Here is a 22,977-nt window from a genome sequence, read left to right on the forward strand (position 1 = left end):
TTGTCTTGTTGGGCTTTGTATGTGAGATCAAGGTCAGAATTCCAATGAGGGGCTCAAACAATTTTACATGAATAAAGGACTATGTACATGTTAAGCCCAGCAGAGGAGTCTCACAAGGCAGTCCTCAGCGTAACTGACACTCATCAGGTGGGTTCAGAGAGGACTCTGCCCTGATAACACAGCATGGGTGGCACTTCTACCTGGAACCTATTATCACATCCATACAACTTGGGCTGAGGGTAGAATTGGGCCCGGGGTTCTGGGTCAAACCTTCAGTCTCAGTCAATGGCCTGAGGATGACAGTGGTAGCCTTGGCCAACTGCCCTGTGTGAGATAGAATTCACTTCGGGCTAATGTAAGGACAATCTCATTTGGTCCTCCCACATTTTGCAAAACCTGTGATGATTCTAGTATCCTGTGCTCTAGGCAGGGCCTTTCAGTGACCCAAGCACAGGGAAGTAGGTGGATTCCTTGAATCCCAGAAGGCATGCAGTGAAGGTTAGTCACAGCAAGCTTGTAATGAACATAAAAAACTCATTCAACCTTTTGTCATGGATTGGAGATCCTTGAGCCCTGATTCTTAAAGTGTTGTTGAAGGTGGTTGACAGACCACCAACTAGAGCGACAGAGGCAAATGCCTAGGTTGCAAATGCTCTCATTTGTGGCCCAAGACCACACAGCTACTGGCCAAGCTGTCTGAACTTGGCCACCTCCAGTTGTAGTACCAAGAGCTCTACCAGGCTGTGGAGTTGGAGTGTGAGATCTATCAAGCCCCAGGGAAGTTGTGAGCACCATGTAAATGGCTGCTGGGTCTCTGTGGGGGACAGTCTGCATCATCCTTTTGTCCCTCAGATAATCTGGACATAGCACATCCCACTCTTGGGGCATTTGCTGACCCTGCACTCCAGGCCACTTTCAGAGGCCTTCCCACCAGGTACAGCTACCCATCCACTTCTTTTAAGCTGGGCTCTCTATTCACTCTTCTACCTGGAGGCCACAGTTAAAAGCAGACCCACACCTACATCCTAGGTCACCTAAAAGCAGTTTCCTCTAAATATGAGGGGGGGAATTATCATTATGAGCATGTTTATAGAGTAATGTGGAAGCACTGGCCATGTGCTAATAAGTAAGGCCTTGCTAGACAGGCCAGTCTTGGCTATCAGGTAGGAAATTACACCATTTCCTGTGATTTGTGTTATCTGTGTACTTTTCTCCACATGTGGGAGCTCTCAAAACTCATGCCTGAGCCCAATTCTTTTTGGGTGTCAATCCTCTTGGGTGGAACTTCCTTGTTTTTCAGTCAGGGTCTCTTTTCTGTTTCCTTCCTCATTCTATAATGACCACACTCTCCAAAACCTCTGGGAGTCAGGGCAGGTAACCTATTGCCCTTTAATTACAACTGAGGTTCATGGTCCGAAGGAGGGCTTCCAAGGGTGAGGCTAGGCACGGTGGGAGATCTGCATCTCCAGCCCCCAGAGGGGAGGTGTTAAAATCAATATGCTATGAGAAAGATTTGAGGTCCAACATTTAAGCTTGGGGTAAGGAAGGTTTGGGAGAACTCCACATTGTAGGGTTGGCAGAATGAGAACTGGAGACACCAGGAGGGTTGGAGCAGAAAGGAGGATGGCACAAAGCCTGGCACAACCAATGTCAGTGGGGAACGAGTAAGGCTTCCAACACTAGGGTACCTCTTCATGGTTCCAAAGACCCCAGAGTCTACCTTTTCCCTATCACTAGAAGCTGTTTACTATCCACTGGATCCCACTGACTGTGCTCATAAGCCCTCTCTGAGATAGCACCGAATACCTGGACACTCCCCAAAACAAAGAGCTCCATAGTGTCTGCTTGAGCCATCAGGCTTGAGCTGGGAGTCTTGAGCAATTCTGATGTGAAAAAAAAAATCTTGGCTCCTATTCAGGCTGCTCATTATTTTTTTAAAAAGAACTGAACACTAAAATAGCAGCAAAACATAGCAAATGGGAGTCATTAAACAATGGAGTGACAGAATGGGGCCTGCAGCTTTCAGGGTCAGATTAAAGGGGGTGGTGGTTGGTGCTAAGTATCACCTATGGGGCAGGGTGGGTAGTGTTCCCTACCCCCAACGCAGACTCTGGGTCTGCACGGGGCTAGTAGCAGTGGCGCTAGCTGAGTGGCAAGGAAGGAGGCACAGGTCTGCCAAACTGAGGCTTTGGTCACCAACTGATGTGGTCATGGAACCAGGCCATCATGGTACTCAGGGACAGCAACTGCAAACTTCCAGTTTTCTAGGACTGGAGCTGGGCTCACTTGGCATCCACTCTGGTGATGGTAGCTAGGATTTCCAACACTATTCTACTTGGACATCACACTTGTCCCCAGGGTCCTGCCAGTAGTGACCACAGCTAAAGGAGTAACATTTCCCTCTACAGCCAACCCACAAACTGACTGAAGTGACATGACAGACCTGAAATGGAGCAGCACATGGGAACAAAGGACAACTCCCATAAAATACATGCACTTTAACATCCATGTTTATTCATGAGGCCTGCTTCCCATTTCTTACTCAGTTGAGGGTATGATCAGCTGGCCTTTTGGACAAGACCATTCACAGTTCCTGGTCACTAGACTGGCAGAAAATGGCCTCTTCTCAGGCTTTAAACCTAAGGTGTATTAGACCTCATTGTCTGTACTTACCACCTCATGTCTGCTCTTGCTTTGTTAGCCCAGCCAAATGCACACACTCATTTCTAAGTCAAGAGCAATAAAGAGGCTCACCAGCTAGTGGCTGAGGCTTTGGGCCAAAGGTACCCAAGACAACTTGTACCCAAAGAAATGCCACTGGGATTCCAACAGACAAGTTCTTACCCACAGGACTTGCATGTTTATCTGGGTTTCAGCTGGCATCACATGGATTTGGTGACTTACATTCTAGATAAAGAGGACACACAGGAAAGTGGCAAGTGATCTGCCACTAAGATGATTCCTTAGGTCCCTGTAGACAGATGTTACTTACAGACCTTCCGAGGAAGATGAATTAGTCCTATCAGGCTGAGGTCAAGTCAACATCCATGGGCTGCAGCCCAAAAGCCCTAGAGTGAAGTCTACCTACCTATCTGTGATGGAGGCAGTTGAAGAAATAATGTTTTGAACTCCCTGAATATTAACACAAAGTTCTTGCCTTAATCCCTGAAGAATTAGAAACAGATCACCAGAGTGCTTTACAACCAGACCCTGGTACCAGCAGTGTGCCTGGCTAAGATAAACCTGGGACATCCTGGATTGGTCAGTGTTGTCCTAATCAATACATACTTGTATGCTTCCCACCCAAATCCTGGAGTCTAGGGGTCTTGTTGCCTCCTTTTATTGAGTTCCCAATTAGTATTAGAGTCATGGTTGTCTGCCCACCTGTTGGGTTGTTTTGAAGCAGTCTTACACACCCCATCTGCACTCTGACCATGAATATCAGTTCAAGGGTCAACATAAGCAACTTGCTCCATGGCTGTGTCTTGTCTACACAGTGGCAAAGTCCTAACATGAGCTCACATTCACCCCAACATTTCTTCAGTCAGTGACTTTTAGGCCTGAGCCACTGGCTTGAGTTTTCATTAGTCCCTAGAGGATGACTGAGATCCAGCCAGTAGATCAAGTGTCTGAGAATAACACGACCCAACTCTGCAGCCTTTGGCAAGTGTCCTGACACCCCTCTAAGAACTCTAGTTATGCGCTAAGATCAAGTACAGTAGAATTTCTGAAAATAGTTTAAGACTCTAGGCCTTAGGAGAAACCCAATGTGGTGGACCAGGCTCCCTTCTGATGTGTTTCCAGAACTTTTCTTTAGCAAAATGCTCAGTGAAGATGGTATTGGTGCTGGCTGCAGTGGTCTTTACAGCCAGTCCTAGACCAACTTCACAATCCTACAATCCATCATGGGTAAAAAAACCGAGGAACAAATAGGTGACCAGGTACTAAGTAAGAAGTGCTTTACAAGCCAGAGACTGCACCAGCCATCAGAAAATAGTTTAATTATGTACAGATGATTGGCAAACTGATCAGAGTAGGATGTGGATGTACCCCCATATTTGAAGAAATGACAGGAGAGAAGTGCCAGCGACATGTGCCATCCAAGAGGTGACAGCCACCAGACACCAAGTAAATCACAAACTGTGACAGCTGTGGAAGGAATATAAATCAACACTTTTCCTCTGGGACAAGAAAAAGAAAAACAAAACAACTAACATCAGATCTGAGGAATGCTTTCTCTCCCAGCCATGGAATGGTATTTGTCCATGATGAATGCAGGGATGATTGGGAGTAGATGGTCCAGGCCCCTGGGGCGATATCACCTGCCACACCTGTTATGGTCCCATTTGTGCCTCAGTCAGGCCAGCAGCATTCAGGATTCATGAGCAGCTCCTGCAGCCATAGCCATCACAGGCCTCAGAAGAGGGGCCTTGAGCCCTGGTTTTCAAACTCAGACCATGCATCATTCAGCTCCATGAAGATCATCTTGGCATACTGTTCATACGGCTGCCCTGTGGCCTGTGGGCAATGGGGTGAGAGCCAGCCTGACTACTCAGCCGACCTTCCCACCAGCTCCTTTCTTGTAATACAGCCAGCAGGAAAAGGCCCCTAGGAGACGAGAGGCAGAGACAACCCAACCACAAGCACAAGGTCCAGAAGCCCAAGGCCTAGCATCCTGGGAACTGCCTCCCTACACACTTACCTTATCAGGATGCACTACCAGCACTGCACGGCGGTACTGCTTCTTCACCTGCTCTGGAGTCACCAGGTCAGCCATACTCACAGGTGTCCAGCGGCTCTCCCCATCCCACAGTACTGTGTGCAGAGTGGACAGCAGTGCACGAATGTTCCTCTCCTTGCCTTCAATCCAGTCCAAAAGCTACAGACACCAAAGTAGACAGAACCTCAGGAAGGAGCTGTATTTAGGAGGCCTCCCTCCCTGCTGACCTCCCTGTGGAGGGTAGGGTAGGGAAATCAAGGTAAGCAGCAGAGAAAGTATTAAAGGATGTTCAGATGCTGATGAGGGCGGGTATATCATTTCAACGGACCTGGTCCTCAAGTGAAAGGTCACCTGCAGGCCTGGGGAGCAAACTTCTATGGAGGCCCTTAAGAACATGGTGAACATGGTTTGGTACCTCTTTGTTTACCCCTACAGGAGAATAGGTATGCATGGCTGTACTTCCCTGCGGCCCTCCCCCCAGTACCAAGAAGGCCCCCAACTTAGACCTCTAAATTCCAGCACTGAGCCTACCAGGTCAGGCTACAGTGGTTTGTGGATAGAAGGTACCATGGACAGAACTGAGAACCTTTTCAGCCAGATACGAATTCCTAATCTCTCAATATAGCCTCCTGATCCAGGCACAGGGTTCAAAGAGGACAAGTGGATTCCTGGTAAGCTTTCAGGGAGTTCTTAAGGGAATGGCTACACTGTGCCCTAAAGAAGTGACTACCTCAGCTGGGTGTGCACACGCCTTTCATTCCAGCACTTGGGAGGCAGAGCAGGCAGACCTCTGAGTTTGAAAGGAGCCTGGTCTATAAATCAAGTTCTAGGACAGCCTAGAGTTGCATGCATACACACACCCACACAAACTGACCACTACACAAACCTACAGAAATGAATATATCTAAGATCTACAGGATATTCTGGCCATTGTGCTATGTTGACTCCTTTTTACTCTACTGTGAGAGCCCAGGGCCAGGACCAAAATCCAAACAAATTGCTGCTGTCAACAGTCAAATGAAAACTTGGTTTTGATGGGCACAAGTCCGAGCTATGCCGTCTTGCTGGCTCAAGGCCTAGGTCAAATCCATCCAGAGTACTTGAAGCCCTGAATGGCGCCTGCGTTCCTCACTGATCTCCAGTGCCCACAAGGAAACACTAAGTGTAGTATCAGCTTGCCCAGGAATATACTCCAAGAGCCTCCAGGTGCCAGGTCCATACATAACAAGTCTCTGGCTGGAGACACTGGTCTTTATAGTGTGGCTGGAGCCCTGGAGTTACCCACCTTCAATTTGAGTGGGTCTGTATCTCTGGCAAGTTCCTGTTTCCGCATCTCTGCCATGGTCTTTGGCCCCTTCTTGTCAGACTTAGAGAAGCCTTGATTCGGCAGAAGATCTTCAAAATCATTTTCTGAGACCTTTGGCTTTTGGGCTGGAAAAAAAACCCCAACACTTTTATAGACACTGTCTGCTTTACCTTGCTCCCTGGGTGTTATCTGATCTGATACCTGGACGGGAAAGAAGAAAAACATGGCCTCAGTGCCATCTGTTAAAAGACATTGAGAATTGGGAGGAGAGAGCCAGGCATGCAGAGATGCCTCAAAACACCAGTACACAAATCCAATTTGCTTTCTTGGCGCAGCTTCTGTGAGCAACATAAATACAGCTGCCTTGGCTGGCTCTGAGGGAGAAACAAGGGGCTCTACCTCCAACCCTGTAGGTAACTGTATAAACCAGCATGTAAATGCAGTACTTACCAAAGCTGGGCACACGGACGCCCCTCTCTTCTCGGGCCCCGATCACACTGAAGTGAGACCTTAGTTGTTCGGAGGCTCTGGGGGCTGGCTTGGCCTGGGGGGTCCATGAGGTTCCAGGGGCTGTGGGACGATTTGCCTGCCAGGGGCTGTTGCTTTTGTGAGTGGGGGCTGATGTGCCAACAAAGCCCCCTGCAGGAAGTCCAGCAGGCAGGCCTGGGGAGACATCACAGGGCATTTGTAAGCCACTTAGCCAAATGACGAGTTACTTCTTCTGGGGCTATGGATATTTATTGTATTGCTGGGCCATGTGCTCATAAAACAAACCACTATCACTTAGATGATCTGTTCTACCTAACAAGTACCAGGGAGGGATACACAAGTGCTGTGTTGCTCAGCGTTCCTTCCTGGATGAAGGTTGGATGCTAGGATACTCTACATGCACATCTACAGGGGCTCCGTATCCCCATCTGCTGAATGGTCTAGGGGGCTGTCTTGCATGGACTCTGCCTCACAAAACTTCTCAAATGCATGGCTGATTCTTTAACTTTTTGTGAAATAACTGAAATCACAGAAATTGGAAGATTCATGCTAAGAATTCTAGAGCACCTTCACACAATGTCCCCCAGCAATGAAGTTCCCCCGTGATGGTGTTGTTACCTTGTTAATATCTAAAATCACTTAGGAGATGACTTCTGGGCATTATGTGGGAGATTATCCTCTTTTCCCCTAAGACAGAGCTTCTCTGTGTAGTCCTGGCTGTGTTGGAACTCTCTCTGTAGACAAGGCTGACAAGGATCAAAGGTGTGCACCTTGGTGCCTGGTACCAGGGATTATCTTAATGATAATCATTGATGTGGGAAGATCCATCCTAATTGTGGGTGAAATCATTCCTTTGGGCAGGGGGACTCTGGACTGTATAGATCAAAGAAGGGAAGCCAAGTACTAACAAGCAATCATTTATCTTTGTTTTCTCATTGTAAGTGTGATGTGATCAGTTGATTCAAACTCCTGTTGCCATTCTATTGCCAAGGAATATGAAAGGAGCATGAAAGGGACTGCTATTTATTTAATCTTCATCCACAGAAGAACATCTATTCAGAGTTTATTTCCTTGGCTATTACAAATAGCTCTTCTCTGAACACTTGCGGAATATTTACTTGTGGATTTTTATAGAACTATAAACTCATTTCTTTGGGATAAACACTGGGGCCCTATGACATTTGCAAGTTTACTTTTTTAAGAAACAGACCATCAGTGGCTGTATCGTTTCACATCCTTGTAAGTATGTGTAATATAGGAAACCCAATTTCTATGATCCTTGGTGATGCATGATTGCTTCACCCAAATCTTCCCCCAAAGCAGCTGATGATTCAACACTGTCTCATGCGGGTACCGGCATGCCAGAATGACTGATGGAACCTTTGTCCCTCTTCTCATTTCCCCACAGGATACAATTTATTCTTTTTATTACAGTTATGGTCTCAGATCTGTGCTTTTTTTTCTACAAGAAGAGCTGCTCTGCCTTACACTCCACTGCGATGGGCTCTGAGGTTCAGTGTATAGCTGAGACTCCTTTTCTTGCCTGTGCAAACCCAGTGGTTCCAGTTCCATCTGCTAAAGTTTTCATACTTCTGCCTTCCGCATTTGGGTGCACAGCTGGGTCCTCTCTTCCTATCCATGTGTCAGTGCCTGGCCTTTTGCTAACACCACAGTCTTGGTTTCTGTGGCCAGAGAGTGTACCTCAAAGTCAGGGTAGAGATTCTATACTATTCTCAATAACAAGAAGCCCCAAACATTCTAGTTTATCTGCTTTCTCAGACAAATGTGACAATGAACTTGGCGATTGTACAAAAATCTCTGCTGGGATTTTAGTGGAAAGAACATCAGACCTATAGATCAATCAACATAAGGGGGTAATCTTGTGATATACAAACGTTTAGTGTCTGTTAATCTCAACTGCCATGTTTGAATTTTATTTCCACCATATTAGCACTATGTGTTTCTTTATGTTTATAGCTGAAAGCTCTTTTGTCACTGTTTTGGGACAGAGACTCCTCCTAATCCTCTTTCCCAGCTTCCTGAGTGCTGGGATTATAGGCATAAGCCTCTACCCTACCTGGTCTGAAAGCTTTTTTGCAAAAATCAACTGTACATGGCACGGGTTTAGATTCTAGTCTTGTTGAGCTGTTCTAGTAAACCTAACTACTGCTTGTTGATCTTAGGTACTGTGACTTTATAGTTCTAAGCCTTGTTGATTTTTTTTCTGATCTGATAGGCAACTGAGCCACCTGCAAACAGGAACAATTTTATTTTTTTCCTTCTATCATATTTAATTTCCACTTCTTTCTCTTGCCATAGCTGGGTCTCCCAGTAAGTGGAATGTAATGGGAACATTGCCTTACTCCTGGGTTCAGAAATCCTTGCCGATTTGTCACATCTCATAGGGTTTCTATTCCTGCTCTGAAGACATCCTCATCATGTGCTGCTGCAGACAATCACCCTTTTGGCAGCACTGGTAAGATCATGTCATTGTTCCTTAGTTGATAAACATGGTAGATGTCACTTACTGAGTTTGGAAATCAGCCTGGTGCTCCTTGAAAATGCCCCATTTGGTGGCTGTTGCCCTTTTATCCTTTGAAAAATTCTGTGCCCTAATGTTCCGAGGGCACATGTCTGTTCTGTGCCCTAATGTTCCGAGGGCACATGTCTGTTCCCGAGAGGGCTGGCTTGAGGCTTTCACTCCTCAATTGTCTGACTGGGCACTTATATTTTAAAAGTCAGTTTGCTCTCTTCTAAGTTTTCTAAGAGACTATGGAATTGGTCACGTAAACATTTGGTAAGATTCTCCAGTGAAGTCATTGGAGCTCAGGAATTTTCTAAAGAATTTATTATGAGGAGGCTACAGAGATGGCTCATCGGTTAAGAGCACTGACTGTTCTGCCAGAGGTCCTGAGTTCAATTTCCAGCAATCACATGGTGGCTCACAACCATCTGTAATGGGATCCAGTGCCCTCTTCTGGTGTACTCATATAAATAAAAAGAATTTATTATGAATTTATTCTTCATAGTGACAACCCATCCAAGTGCCCTGCTTCACGCTCAGGGTTTGGAGGTGGCTGCCTGTGAGGTGTTGTGTATCTGGATGCTGCCAGCTTCCCAGCACTTGCTTTTATTCTTAACCACTTTCCAGAGATCTCTATAGATCCTGACAATACCTGACACTGACAGCATAGCGTGTACTATGGTTCCTTTGTGGTAAGTTTGTTTACCAAAATTGTCAAAAACCCCCAGCATTTTGTTTAATTTATTTACTGCTGAAGAACCTCATGTAATCCAGGCTGGCTTCAGCTCATTTTTGAAACCAAAGACAACCTTGAACTTCTCTGATCCTCCCGCTTCTACTTCCAAGTGTCGGAACTAAAAGTGTATCATGATACCTGATTCGGTGCTGGAGTTTAAACCCAAGCTCTTGTACATCCTAGGCATTCTAGGTATTCTGCTAAGTGACATATTCCCAGTCCCTGATTTATTCGTTAAAAACAGTTTTCTCTTTCTTCCTGTTTGCTATAGATTGCTCTTTTCTTTCAAACTCCTTGAGATGTCATTTATTGATGACATAGCCTAGCTTTTTTTCCCCTTCCTTCCTTTTATTCCCCACCCCCCACCCAAGAAAGAATTTCTTTGTATAGCCTTGGCTGTTCTGGAACTGTCTCCCTCTCTCCATAGATCAAAGTGGCACTGAACTCAGAGATCCACCTGTCCCTGTCCCTGCCTCCCAAGTACTGGGATTAAAGCCTGGCTAATTCATCTTTTCTAAAGTATGTAACCTACACCCTGTAGCATTCTCTAGTTGTATGTCCCAGATCCTTCTAAGATATTTCACTCAGTCCAGTACACTGATATTTCCTGGGCCTCCCCTGTGCCATTTAAAGTACTGTTTTCCTTTGTATTCTCACTATTACTGATTTCTGATGGTCAGAGCACACTTTGATTTCAATTCTTTTGTCCTGTTGGAAGAATCTGCACTCTGTGCTACCAATGTGGCCTATGACAGCCAAGTAGCCCTTGTGACAGATGGTAGATGCTACCATTTTCATTTATGACTTGGGCTTGCTGAGTTTTCCGTCTGGTTTCCTTTAGGGCTACTATATTTCGAGGGATATGAAAGAGTTGAGGGCTAGAACTGCCCAGGAAGGCAAACATTTTTCCTAAGGAGATACCTGCAGCCCCATCCTGTGTTCAGACCCATCAACTCCAAGTCCACATAGATATCAGGCAGAAATCCCTAGAAGGTTCCAGAAATATAGTGCAATTTGAAACAAATGGAGACCATTAAGAAAAAAAGAAAAAGCACACAGGAAGTTAACACAATGAGAAGTGTTAAGAGAAGAACTCTTCATTCAATCTAAGAACAGAGTAAAGTCAGAAGGAAGAGAAGGGGCAGAAAAGGGCCCATCCAGGGTACTAGTACTGGAAACAAAGAGTTACAGGGTCAAGAAACCAGAGATGAGAATTTTAGGTGCCCGGTGTCAGCCATGGCCAGTTATGTTTTAGTGAGTGACATTACTACCACCTAAGACAGACACCAGAACAATCAAGTCCTGTGCATCAAGCAACCTGATAATATCCTCAACCAGAAACTACACGCCCTACCTATAGCTTATTGTACTTCCCTCCTCAGAAGCTATGAAGAGGAGGTATTGACAAAGGAGCTGAGGATCTCAAGGGAGACTCATCTTAGAAGACAAACCTGAGATGGTGTCTGGGAAGCTCAGGTTGTGAAGACAGGAGGTACAAAATGTGATTCAGCCCCACGACAGGCATGGACACTGCAAGGAGTAGCATTTGACTCCATGGCTGACCCTTACCAAGAGAATGTTGATGTCGACACCTTGTACTAAGCAAAGTCTCACCAAGTCCTAGGCTGCCCATACTTCCTGGACATACCAGAACCCTGGAATTAGCTGGGACAGATACTGCATGGTCACGAAGGCCATATATCAGTATTAGTTCTACCAACTCCTATAGTCTTCTAGTGGGCATTCAGAATGGAGGCAGACACAGCTCCGGGCCCGGACATAGGAGTGTAATATTATTGCCACATAGGGTTGGCTTCTCATTACCTTGGAGGCTGGAGCTGAGATCACTGAGATCAGCAAATGGGTCGAGGTTCTGAGACTTGGTTTGGCTGGGGTTGGGGCCTGGAGGGGCTGGGTGACCTGCAGAAGAGAAGAGGGTACCTGGAATAAGGACAAAGGCCATTAGACTTGCACAGCACAGAATGAAACACAGTCATCCAAAGTTCCTGATCCTCCCTTTCAGAACCAAAGGCCCCACTCAAGGTTTGGTAATTCTTTAAGGACAGTGGAAGGAACACACAGAACACACCTGGAAGAGTAGCTGGCTCCAGCATCCATACTGCTCCTCAGAGAACCACAAAATGTCTTCATTGTTCTGACATTGTATTACGATTTGTTATAATCTTTCTAAAATGTGACTGTTCTTCATGATATAATAATGAAAATTTGAGACTAGTCTAAGCATAAAATCTTGAAATAATTATTGCACAACTACTCAAAATATTATCCGATCATTAAAAATGATGGCTATGAAGATGGAAAGATGGCTTAGTGGTCAAGAGTGCTTGCTGCTCAATCATAAGGACCAATGTTCAGATCCCAGCACCCATGTAATAACATTTGCACATAAAAAGCAGGTGGGTTTCTGTTAAGTTCGAGGCAAGCTTAGTCTTATGAAATCCGGAACAGCCAGAGGTATACAGTAAGATTCCACCTTAAAACAAAACAAAATAAAACAAATGAGCCAATGAGATGGCTCAGCAGGTAAAAGGGCTTGCTATGTAAGCTTCATGACCTGCGACTGATCCTGGAACATGTGAAAAAGCTAAATGTGTACATCTGTAATTCTGGTACTTGGTGACATGAGAAGTAGAGTCAAAAAGAATTGCTTAGAAGATTGTGAGCCAGCTGGTTCAGCAAAAATGAGAGACTGCCTCAACAAGGTGGAAAATAATGACCTCAAAAAGTTGTTCTCGGAGTTCCAAATGTGCGCACATGTGCCACAGAAGATGCAAATTCACATTCATACATGGACAAACACATATTTTAATAATAATAATAATAGTAATAAAAAAATAGAGCTGGCTAGATGGCATAGTGGGTAAAGGCACGTGTTGCCAAATCTGATGCCCTGAGTTCACTCACTATTCATCACAATCCCTGGGACCTTTTAGTGAAAGCAGAGAATGGAGTTACTCAAGCTGTCTTCTAACCTCTACATGCCTGCCGTGATAGGCACATTGCTCTCCCTCCCTACATGCCCCATAAATTAACACAATGTAAAAACTCTCTTGAAAATTAAATTTAGTGCCATGCAGCAATGGCACACGCCTTTAATCCCAGCACTTGGGAGGCAGAGGCAGCAGAAGATATCTGCTTTATTGGAGGCCACACCAACACCAGGGACCCCTGGTAAGACACTGCCCATGGCCCAAGAGCACTCCTAAAAGCCCTTCCAACAGCCCCCAACTGCAAGCCATTTCCTGGGCTTCATATTCTGGCCCACAGCTCTAGCAGAAGACTTTTGATTTTCTGGAGACTATGTTATATTAGGAAGCCCAGATACCAAGCAGGTACCCAGATTTCCAGAGGCCATGCTGGTACTTAGAACCAGAGAGGCAACATTGGCACCCAAAACCCCAGAGGTCATGCAGCCTGCAAAAACCCTAGCAGAGACAGCCTATTGGACCTGAAAACTCACTGGTCACCAGAACCCTAGGCCACTCAGGCCAGAAGACCAGAGAGGAAACAGGAACTAAGGGAGAAAGAATCCATCTAACAAAGATAAACTCAGAAATCAGTACCTAAACCTGTAATAACCTCAAACCTAGACGATCAGAGGCCAGCATAAGAACACAACAACTGTCAGAGCAGTATGGAGGCACCAGAGCCCGCTATCTCACTGCAGCTAGTCCTGATATTCCAACACAGCTGAAGCACAAGAAAATGATCTTAAATCCAATTTTATGAAGATGATAGAGGTCCTTAAAGAGGAAATGAATAAATCCCTTAAATAAATTCAGGAAAATGAAAACAAACAGGTTAAGGAAATTAATGAACTGTTCAATACTTGAAAATGGAAATAGAAGCAAAGAAGAAAACATAATAAATTGAGGGAATCCTGGAGATGGAAAATCTAGGTAAGTGAACAGGAACTAAAGATGCAAGCATCACCAAAAGAATACAAGGAACGGAAGAAAGAACCCTCAGGTGTACGACTGAAGAAATTGACAAACCAGTCAAAGAGAATGTTAAATCTAGAAGTTCCTGACACAAAACGTCCAGGAAGTCTAGAACACTATGAAAAGACCAAAACTAACAAAAATAAGAAGATTCCCAGCTCAAAGATCCAGAAAGTATTTTTCTTCTCCTTCTCCTCCTCGTCTTTCTCCTCCTCCTCCTGCTTTTTTGGTTTTTCGAGACAGGGTTTCTCTGTATAGCTCTGGCTGTCCTGGAACTCACTTTGTAGACCAGGCTGGCCTTGAACTCAGAAATCTGCCTGCCTCTGCCTCCTGAGAGCTGGGATTAAAGGCACGTGCCATTACTGTCTGGCCCCCAAAAATATTTTCAACAAAATCATAAAGAAAGAGATGCCTATAAACATACAAGAAGCTTACAGAACACCAAATAGATTAGACCAAAAAAGAAAGTTCCCTTGACACATACTAAAACAGAAATAACACTGCCAAATTCATTTTATGAAGGCACAGTTACCCTGATATTCAAACCATACAAAAACTCAACAAGGAAAGAGAATTATAGACCAATTTCCCTCAGGAACACTGATGTAAAAATAGTCAATAAAATACTTGCAAACTGAATCCAAGAACACATTAAAAAGATCATCCACTATGATCAAGTAGGCTTCATCCTAAAGATGCCTGGAAGGTTGGACATATGAAAATTTCTCAATATAATTCACCATATAAGTAAGCTGAAAGAAACAACCCATATGACCATCTCATTAAATGTTGAAAAAGCCTTTGACAAAACTCAACACCCCTTCATGATAAGTTCTGGAGAGATCAGGGATAAAAGGGACATACATAAACACAATAAAGGCAAAATACAACAAGCAGTGGCCAACATCAAATTAAATGGAGAAAAACTTAAAGCAATTCTACTAAAATCAGGGACGAGACAAGGCTGTTTACTCTCTCCATATCTATTCAATATAGCAGCATTTGAAGTCCTAGCTAGAACAAAGACAGCTAAAGGAGACCAAGGGTGTACAAACTGGAAAGTAAGAAGTCAAAGTATTGCTATCTGTAGATGATATGATAGGATTCATAAGTGATACCAAAAATTCTACCAGGGAATTCCTTCAGCTGATAAACTCCTTCAAGGAAGTGGCTGGATACAAAATTAATTAAAAAAAAAATCAGTAGCCTTCTTACATATAAACAATATATGGGCTGAGAAAGAAATCAGTGAAACAACACCCTTCAAATAGCCATAAATTATTTTGGTGTAACTCTAATCAAGCAAGTGAAAGACCTGTATGACAAGTGCTTGAAAAAAGAAATTGGAAAAAACGTCAGAAGATGGAAGATCTCCCATGCTCATGGATTGGTAGGGTTAACATAGTGAAAATGGCCATCTTATCAAAAGCAATCTACAGATTTAACATAATTCCCATCAATATCCCAACACAATTCTTTACAGACCTTGAAAAGAACAATACTCAACTTTATATGGAAATATGAAAATCCCAGGATAGCTAAAACAATAAAAGAACTTCTGGAGATATCACCATCCCTGATTTAAAGTTGTACTATTGAGTAATAGTAATAAAAACCGCATGGTACTGGCATTAAAAACAGACAAGTTGATCAATCAAATCTAATCAAAGACTCAGAAGTAAATCCGCACCTAGCAACACTTGATTTTTGACAAAGAAGCCAAAATTATATAATGGAAAAAAAAAGAAAGCATCTTCAACAAATGATGCTGGTCTAACTGGATGTCAGGATATTAAAATACAAACAGTTCTATATCTATCACCCTGTAACAAAACTCAAGTCCAAGTGGATCCAAGACCTCAACATAAAACCAGATATACTAAATCTGATACAAGTTGGGAATAGCCTTGAACACACCAGCATAGGAAACAGCTTCATACACTATCAGAACACTGATCATACAGGCACTAAGGTAAACATTCAATAAATGGGATGTCATGAAATTGAAAACCTTCTGTAAAGCAAAGGACACTGTTAACAGAACAAATAGGCAGCCTAGAGAATGGGAAACGTTATTTACCAACCCTACATCTGACAGAGATCTAATTTCCAAAATATATAAAGAACTCAAGAAATTAGATAGACATCAACAAACCAAATAACCATATTAAAAATTGGAGTATAGATTTAAACAGAGAATTCTCAACAGAGGAATCCCAAATGGCCAAGAAGCACTTAAAGAAATATTCAACATCTTTAGCCATCAGGGAAATGCAAATCAAAACAATGCTAAGAGTCCATCTTAAACCTGCCAGAGGGCTAAGATCAACAAAACATGTGACAGCTCATGCTGGCTAGGATGTGGAGAAGGAATACTCCCTCACTGTTGATGAGAGTACAAACTTGAACAGCTACTTTGGAAGTCAATTTGGTGGTTTCTCAGAAAACTGGAAATAGTTCTACCTCAAGACCCAGCTAGCCTAACCCTAACTCCTGGGCATATACCTAAAGGATGCTCAATCATACCACAAGGACATTTGCTCATCTATATTCATAGCTGCTTTATTTGTAACAGCCAGAAACTGAAAACAACCTAGATGTCTCTCAACAGAAGAATGGATAAAGAAAATCTGGTACACTTACACAATGGAATACTATTTAGTTATTAAAAACAATGGCATCAGGCTGGTGAGATGGCTCAGCGGGTAAGAGCACCCGACTGCTCTTCTGAAGGTCCTGAGTTCAAGTCCCAGCAACCACATGGTGTCTCACAACCATCCGTAAGGAGATCTGACTGGTGTGTCTGAAGACAGCTTCAGTGTACTTACATATAATAAATAAGTAAATATTAAAAAAAAAAAAAAACCAATGGCATCATGGAATTTTCCAGCCAATGAATAGAACTACAAAAGATCATCCTGAGTGAGGTAAGCCAGACCTAGAACCACAAACATGGTATTCACTCATTTATAAGTGGATATTAAACATAAAGTAAAAGACAATCATGCTAGAACCCAACTCAAAAGCGGACGTATGAATCTCACTGTGAAGGGTAAAGAATAGACATCATGGGTGAAGGTTGTGGTGGCTGTGGTGGTGATGGTGGGTGTCACCTGGATGGGGGTGAGTGGACAGAAACAGGAGAGGTTAGGGTAGGATGGAGTACTGGGAGAAACAACTGGAATAGGCAGGGGGGAGGGGACATCTCTGGGACAAGCTAGAAATCTAGTGCAATGGAAACGTCCAGCAATCTATGAGGATGACCCTAGCTCAGACTCCTATCAATGGGGGATACAGAGACTGAACTGGCCATCTTCTGTAACCAGGCAAGACTCCCAGTGGAGGAACTAAGACACTAACCCAGTCACAAACCTTTGACCTAAAATTTGTCCTACCTATAAGATGCTGGGGTAAAGCTGGTGCAGAAATTGTGAGAGAGGCCAAACAATGACTGATCCAGCTTGAGACTCATATCATGAGAGGCACCCAACCCTTGACACTGCCTAGAGGCCAGGACCTAGAGGCTGTATGCCCAGAGATCTAGGATAGAACTAAGCATGATTGACATTAAAAAAAAAAAAAAAAAGTCAATGAAATGATCCCTAATGATGTTCTGCTATACTCATAGACTGGTGCCTAGCCCAATTGTCACTAGAGAGGCTTCATCCAGCAAATGATGGGAACAGATGGTGAGACCCACAGCTAAACATTAGGTGAAGCTTGGGGAATCCTATGGAAGAGGAGGAGGGAGGATTGAAGGGGCAAGAGAGGTCATGGACACCATAAGAAAACCCACAGAATCAACTAACCTGGGTTGATAGGGGCTCACAGAGACTGAACCGCCAACCAGGGAGCCTCCATGGGACTGACATAGGCCCTCTGTACATATGTTACAGTTGTGTAGCTTGGTCTCCTTGTGGGACTTCTAATAGTGGGAGCAGGGGCTATCTCTGACTCTGTTGCCTGCCTTTGTGACCCTTTACTCCTGCTGGGCTGTCTCATCTTGCCTTAATAGGAGAAGAGGTGCCTAGTCTTTATGCAACTTGAGATGCTATGAGTGGCAGATATCTATGATATGCCTGCCCTTTTCTGAAGAGAGATGGAGAAGAGCGAAGGAGAAAGTGAAGACAGAATGTAATAAAACAAACAAATAAACATGAATTCCCAATGTGAAATGGGTTTAATAAAGAATATGAAATAACCCTGCATAAAACAAAACAAAAAGCCCACAACCAAAAGCATAGAAAATAATAGTCACCCTCTGACTTCTACAAATGCATCATGACGTGTGCCAACTCATGCACACATTAAAATAAATGTACAACTTTAAAAAAAATACTTACTAAATTTTAAAATGTTTTTAAAATTAAAATCCAACTATGATGAGAAACCAAAGATAGGAATTCCTGTTTCTAAGCAAATAAATCGATAAAATAGTACTGGGGGTGGGGGTGATGTGTGTGACAGACTTTGCAAACAGGACTGTGTTGGATCAGAATGTGCCAGCAAGATAAAACTATAGGTACACAAAGTGGTCAGATGGATGTTCACAAATATGAACAACTCCTTGTAATTCACATGATCAATAGGGCATCATCTAGGAGCCATGACACACATGTAACACAGCCTTTCTGAGGGTCCCTCAGAGAACACAGAAAATATAGAAAACCATGTAGGTAAATAAACAGGGCAATTGATTATACACAGGCAAGGACTTATGTCCAAAACTATTTGCCTTCATGAAAAAGGAAATACATGGAAGAATAGGAGGAGTACACACTTTTGTCACTCAACAAAGGCTAAAGCTCTTATAGCATGTCTATGCTCCCATCAAACAGAGAACTCTGTAGCTAACACACATGTAAAGGCTAAGTAGAACATACAGGAACCTGTAAACAAGTCCTGCCTCATCCTCTTCTCCAAAGGGCATGGAGAGACTCTATGGTCACAGTTGATAGCATCCTGAGAGACCAGCTAACAGTCGGGTTTGGTGGTCATACCTTCTGGTACCGGAATGGAGGCTGGCCCAGGTGTAGCTGTGTCAGCCCACGTATCCCATCCTCCTAGCAGATCTGGTTGGCTGGATGAAGCTATTACCTTGCTGGGCTCTGCTGGCAGATCTCCTAGAAGAAACCAGAGAAAAGCAGGGCTTGGGTTTACTATATGTGCTTTCTCAGTTCACATGATGGCTTGGGACCTCTCGCATCTCCAGGTATAAGCAGGAAGTAACCTGCTGGCCCAGCATACAATCCAAGGGACCAATGTGGCTAGGCTGCTGAGGCAGTACTTTGCTCTGACACCTGGTGGCTGATAACCTGAACTCACAAGATTGGTCATCAGAACTAGCTGGGCTCAGCCACTATCAGCTGGCCTTTTTCCTGATGGTCCTGAGGATGTAGCATATAGACATAAATCTGAGCAACAGAGGTCAGCAGACAACATCTTCATAGGACAGTGGTGACATTTATATGCTGCCTTGCTCTAAACCACCATGACAGGTAAAGGACTCATAGGCATATTCAGGAACTCCCTGGAGTCCAGAGCTAGTCCTTGTGTCCTCTGCTGGTCATGTACCCACTCCAGCACGGCACAGCCATATGTCATATTTTCTACCCACAAGTCATTTGGAGCAGTCAGCTGTCTCCAGAGTATACCCCAGACCATCTGTTCTCTGCTAGGAAGAAGAACCAAGCTTTCTCTCCAAGATTTAGCAACTTCTGCCTAAATGGGTCATGCCTGCTGCTCCCACATGTACACACCAATCTTTAGCTCTCCTGTTATTTTGTCATAAACCTGGACTCTTCTGTCCCCTAACCTGTCATTCCCATTTTCTGGTCCTTTCACTCCTAGAAGCTTCTGGCAGAAGTAACTGTACTAGTCACAGCCACAGCCTGAGAGCTGCAGAAATACCCACTAGCAGGGCCTGTAAGCAGCAGTGGGACCTGTTCAGGTTTCAGGCAACAGCTTAAGGAGACGAGAAAAAGATGACATTGTGTTCTGCTAGGCCTTGGGAAGCTCTAGACTTTGTGAAAGGCACGAAGAGGTATAAGTTAGGCCCAGTATCTCAGAGCTAAGTAGACAGAAGCCCTTATGCTCACTGCTCTATCCCCAAGCCCAATCTCCAGGCCTGCAGGAAGTAGGTGCTCCTAGCCTTTCCACACATAAGCTCGTGGCTTCAATGTAATAGTCATCATAGCCATACTTACCCAGGTGCAGGAAGGCAGTGCTACAGGATGGGGGTGGGGCACTGTGGGTGGATGGGAAGGCAGCTGAGGAAGCTACAGGGTCAGAGTTGAGAAACTCTCCAAAGAGATCAGGCTTGGAGCAGGGCTGGGTGTCTGAGTTGGATGACAGCAGGAACTGGTCAAATGGGTCCACTAGGAGACAGAGGCAAGGCAGGGACAAGCATTATACCTTGGCCTGCATCCCGGGAGCCTTGCTGCCCTGCTCTCAGGCCTCCACTTTCCTCAGCAAAGTGAACTCAGCCCACCCAGCAGCCCACCCAGGGATACATGGACCTTCCTACATCTTAGGACTGTTCCATGGATATAGCTTCACCTGAAGCCAGAGCTGGTTCTGGCTTGTGAGCTGAGACCATTGGAACTAATGCAGTCACATGCGGTTTCTACAGAAGGTGGTTCCCACCAGATGTCAATATAACAGGATGATCCTTTTTCTACATGGCAGGAATAGTTAAGCCTTGTTCATTACTACGAAGCCAATTTTCTGCATAACTGAAACGCATACCAGTGTCAGGGACTTTTCCTTGTAGGTTGCTCTGCAGCCCAAGAGGAGAAACTGGGCTTGCTAGCAGCAGTGGAGCCTCACCACCAAGCAGGTCACCAGGAGGCCCTACTTGAGCAGCATCAGATGGTTCAAGAAGGCAGCTCAACAGGTCAGTGTTGCTAGATGGGACCCCACAAGCCTGTAAGGGGGCAGCAGGCCTTAAGTCCCCCTCAGAGTGTAGCCCCAGGAGATCTACACCTTCTTCGGGCTGTACAGGCTCCTGTGGGGCAGCCAGCATGCCCACATCAAATATTAAGTCTTGCTGTCTGGTCCCAGCAGCCAGCCTTGGTGTATCTTCTCCAGCCCCTGGTTTCCTCTCCTCACTGGGGAATGAAGCCTCTTCTTCATCTGATACTTCACTTCCATCTCTGTCTGCAATCAGGACAGACTGACTCTCCTTAGGAGAGGTATTGTCTATACCAGTCTCTGGTTCTTTTTCCTCTGTGGAAAGAAAACCAATGGTTGGTTGACCCACATGCTAGAGCAGCTATGGGAGAGCAGAACAAGCTGACATAAGCATAAGCCTCAGCAGGGCCCAGGTTGTAACCTTACAGCCCACACCAGGACCCTCATGTCAACCACAGTGGGCTATCTTAAGCTTCAGAGCACATTTCTTGAGGTTTGAGCTTCAGAGACCACAATGGAGCCATAATACTGGCCTCTATCCAACAACACAGAAGCCCAGGCTCAAACAAGGTACATCTGCTAGCTTCTCCATCTCTATGGAAAAGACTTGGTAAAAGAAAGCCTAGTAGGGGACACACCATAGCATTTCCTGGGGAAATGTCCTTTCCTGAGTGGTAGTGGCATACCCTGGATTTTAAGTTAGGGAGCCAAGTGGTAGGTGAATCCTAGGTGTTTAGTTGTGTTAACTAGGCTATGAGACATGAGGAAGAGACTAAGATGCCTAGTAGAAACTGGAGGCAGTAAGAAATAAAGTAATTCCCAGGTGGGGATGTGATCAACCACCACCGTTTAGTTTATCCCTCTACTGAAGACCTTCCTCTGCTCCCCGTGGGCCTGGTAATGAAACTATGTATATAGGGACTTGGTCTGCAAATGACTTCAAGTCAATAACGAAATGAAATTGATACCTTGGGCTTTGTGGGCATGTGTGTGTACGCCCATTTGGGTGTGTGCATTCGTGTGGTGTGTGTGTGTGTGTGTGTGTACTTATTTCTGTGTTCAAAGAATTCATGCTATTCTTAGTTTGTGTGCCAGACAACAAGGCTAAATGTGTAGCTCAGTTGTAGAGGATTTGTCTGGCACGCATGAGGCCTTGGCTTTGATCCCCATTGACATAAATCCTTCTAAAACTGGCCAATGTGTAGGGCTACAGCCCCTGTAAGGAGACCTCAATCAATTCTGCTTGTCTCCATGAGATACCTGTTATCCTAAGTACCTGAACTCAGCATATGGCCCTTGCAGAATGCTGCAACAGTGTGGTTAATGCCAGAAATTAGTAGTGACAAGAGAGCTCAGGGTCCTGTGACAGACTGGACCCCACTGAAGAATGATTAGCTATGCCCTATGCCTACCCTGCCAATCCAGTGTGTGAAGAAAGTGGTTGGTGTCCGTACTGCTGCTCTGCGGTGAGTCCGACTCTGTGATCTCAGCCTCCGGAGACCCTGCCTCAGCATCATACTGAGCTGTGGAGCCCGGTTGCCGGGGTAGCTCCGGCTTCCCTGTCAGGAAAAGGCTGGCATCAGGCCACCAGTGCCAGGTACAACACAGGGCAAGGCACAGTCAGAACACAGGATACAGTAGGCCATAGGGGCACCTGCACCAGTTCCTTGAGAACAACAAGGTCTGGATATTCAGTGCTGTGCCCCATTCATGAACACACAGAGCACACTCATAGAACATATTACACACACACACACACACACACACACAAACAAAAACATGTATGTTCCTTTTAAGAATACTTATAAATTGTTCCACCTTCAATGTGGCATTCAAATTGTCATGTCCAGAGTATATGACCTAAGTCAACTTATGGTACAAACCTAACTTTGAAGGAAATCCTTCCCAGTCAGAGATTCATGTTAACCCCAAAAGTAGGTCAAGGATTCATATACTCAGAGAACAACAGGATTCAATACCAGAGCAGTGGTTCTCAACCCTCCTAATGCCACAACCCTTTAATACAGTCCCTCATGATATGGTGACCACCCCAACATAAAACTTTTGTTACTATAACTGTAATTTTGCTACTGCCGCGAATCTTAATGCAAATATTCTTGGAGACTGGTGTGCCAAAGGGTTGTGACTCGTAGGCTAGGAACCGCTGCTCTAAGGTTGCTTTTGCACAGCAAAGAGAATAATAGACTTTCCTGCTATGCCCATGTCTGGTGGCCCAGGCGTTTCATGTGGTTTATGAACTCATGAAGGGACCTCAGGATCATAGTGTCATGTCTTTCCCTTCCCTGGTATCAGAGCTGTATCTTTATC

The 22,977-nt window shown here is 44.7% G+C and overlaps 1 protein-coding gene across 4 annotated transcripts in view; it reads right to left on the reverse strand.

Moving 5' to 3' along the window:
* Positions 1–3,956: 3,956 nt before the first annotated feature.
* Gak (cyclin G associated kinase) overlaps positions 3,957–22,977 on the reverse strand; it is a 63,496-nt gene continuing 44,475 nt past the window's right edge. For 3 of the 4 annotated variants that reach the window (XM_021161780.2, XM_021161777.2, XM_029477187.1), the window contains 9 exons: positions 22,062–22,208; positions 20,485–20,964; positions 19,944–20,114; positions 18,738–18,860; positions 11,600–11,716; positions 6,477–6,689; positions 6,006–6,151; positions 4,703–4,879; positions 3,957–4,518 (listed from right to left, as the gene is read on the reverse strand). In XM_021161780.2, coding sequence (XP_021017439.1) covers positions 4,417–4,518; positions 4,703–4,879; positions 6,006–6,151; positions 6,477–6,689; positions 11,600–11,716; positions 18,738–18,860; positions 19,944–20,114; positions 20,485–20,964; positions 22,062–22,208 — 1,676 coding nt within the window. In that variant the 3' untranslated portion in view covers positions 3,957–4,416. The remainder of the gene's footprint in view (positions 4,519–4,702; positions 4,880–6,005; positions 6,152–6,476; positions 6,690–11,599; positions 11,717–18,737; positions 18,861–19,943; positions 20,115–20,484; positions 20,965–22,061; positions 22,209–22,977) is intronic. The other variant, XM_029477188.1, reaches the window with a different exon arrangement.

Source organism: Mus caroli, chromosome 5 (genome assembly GCF_900094665.2).
Source record: "Mus caroli chromosome 5, CAROLI_EIJ_v1.1, whole genome shotgun sequence".
Lineage (NCBI taxonomy): Eukaryota > Metazoa > Chordata > Mammalia > Rodentia > Muridae > Mus > Mus caroli.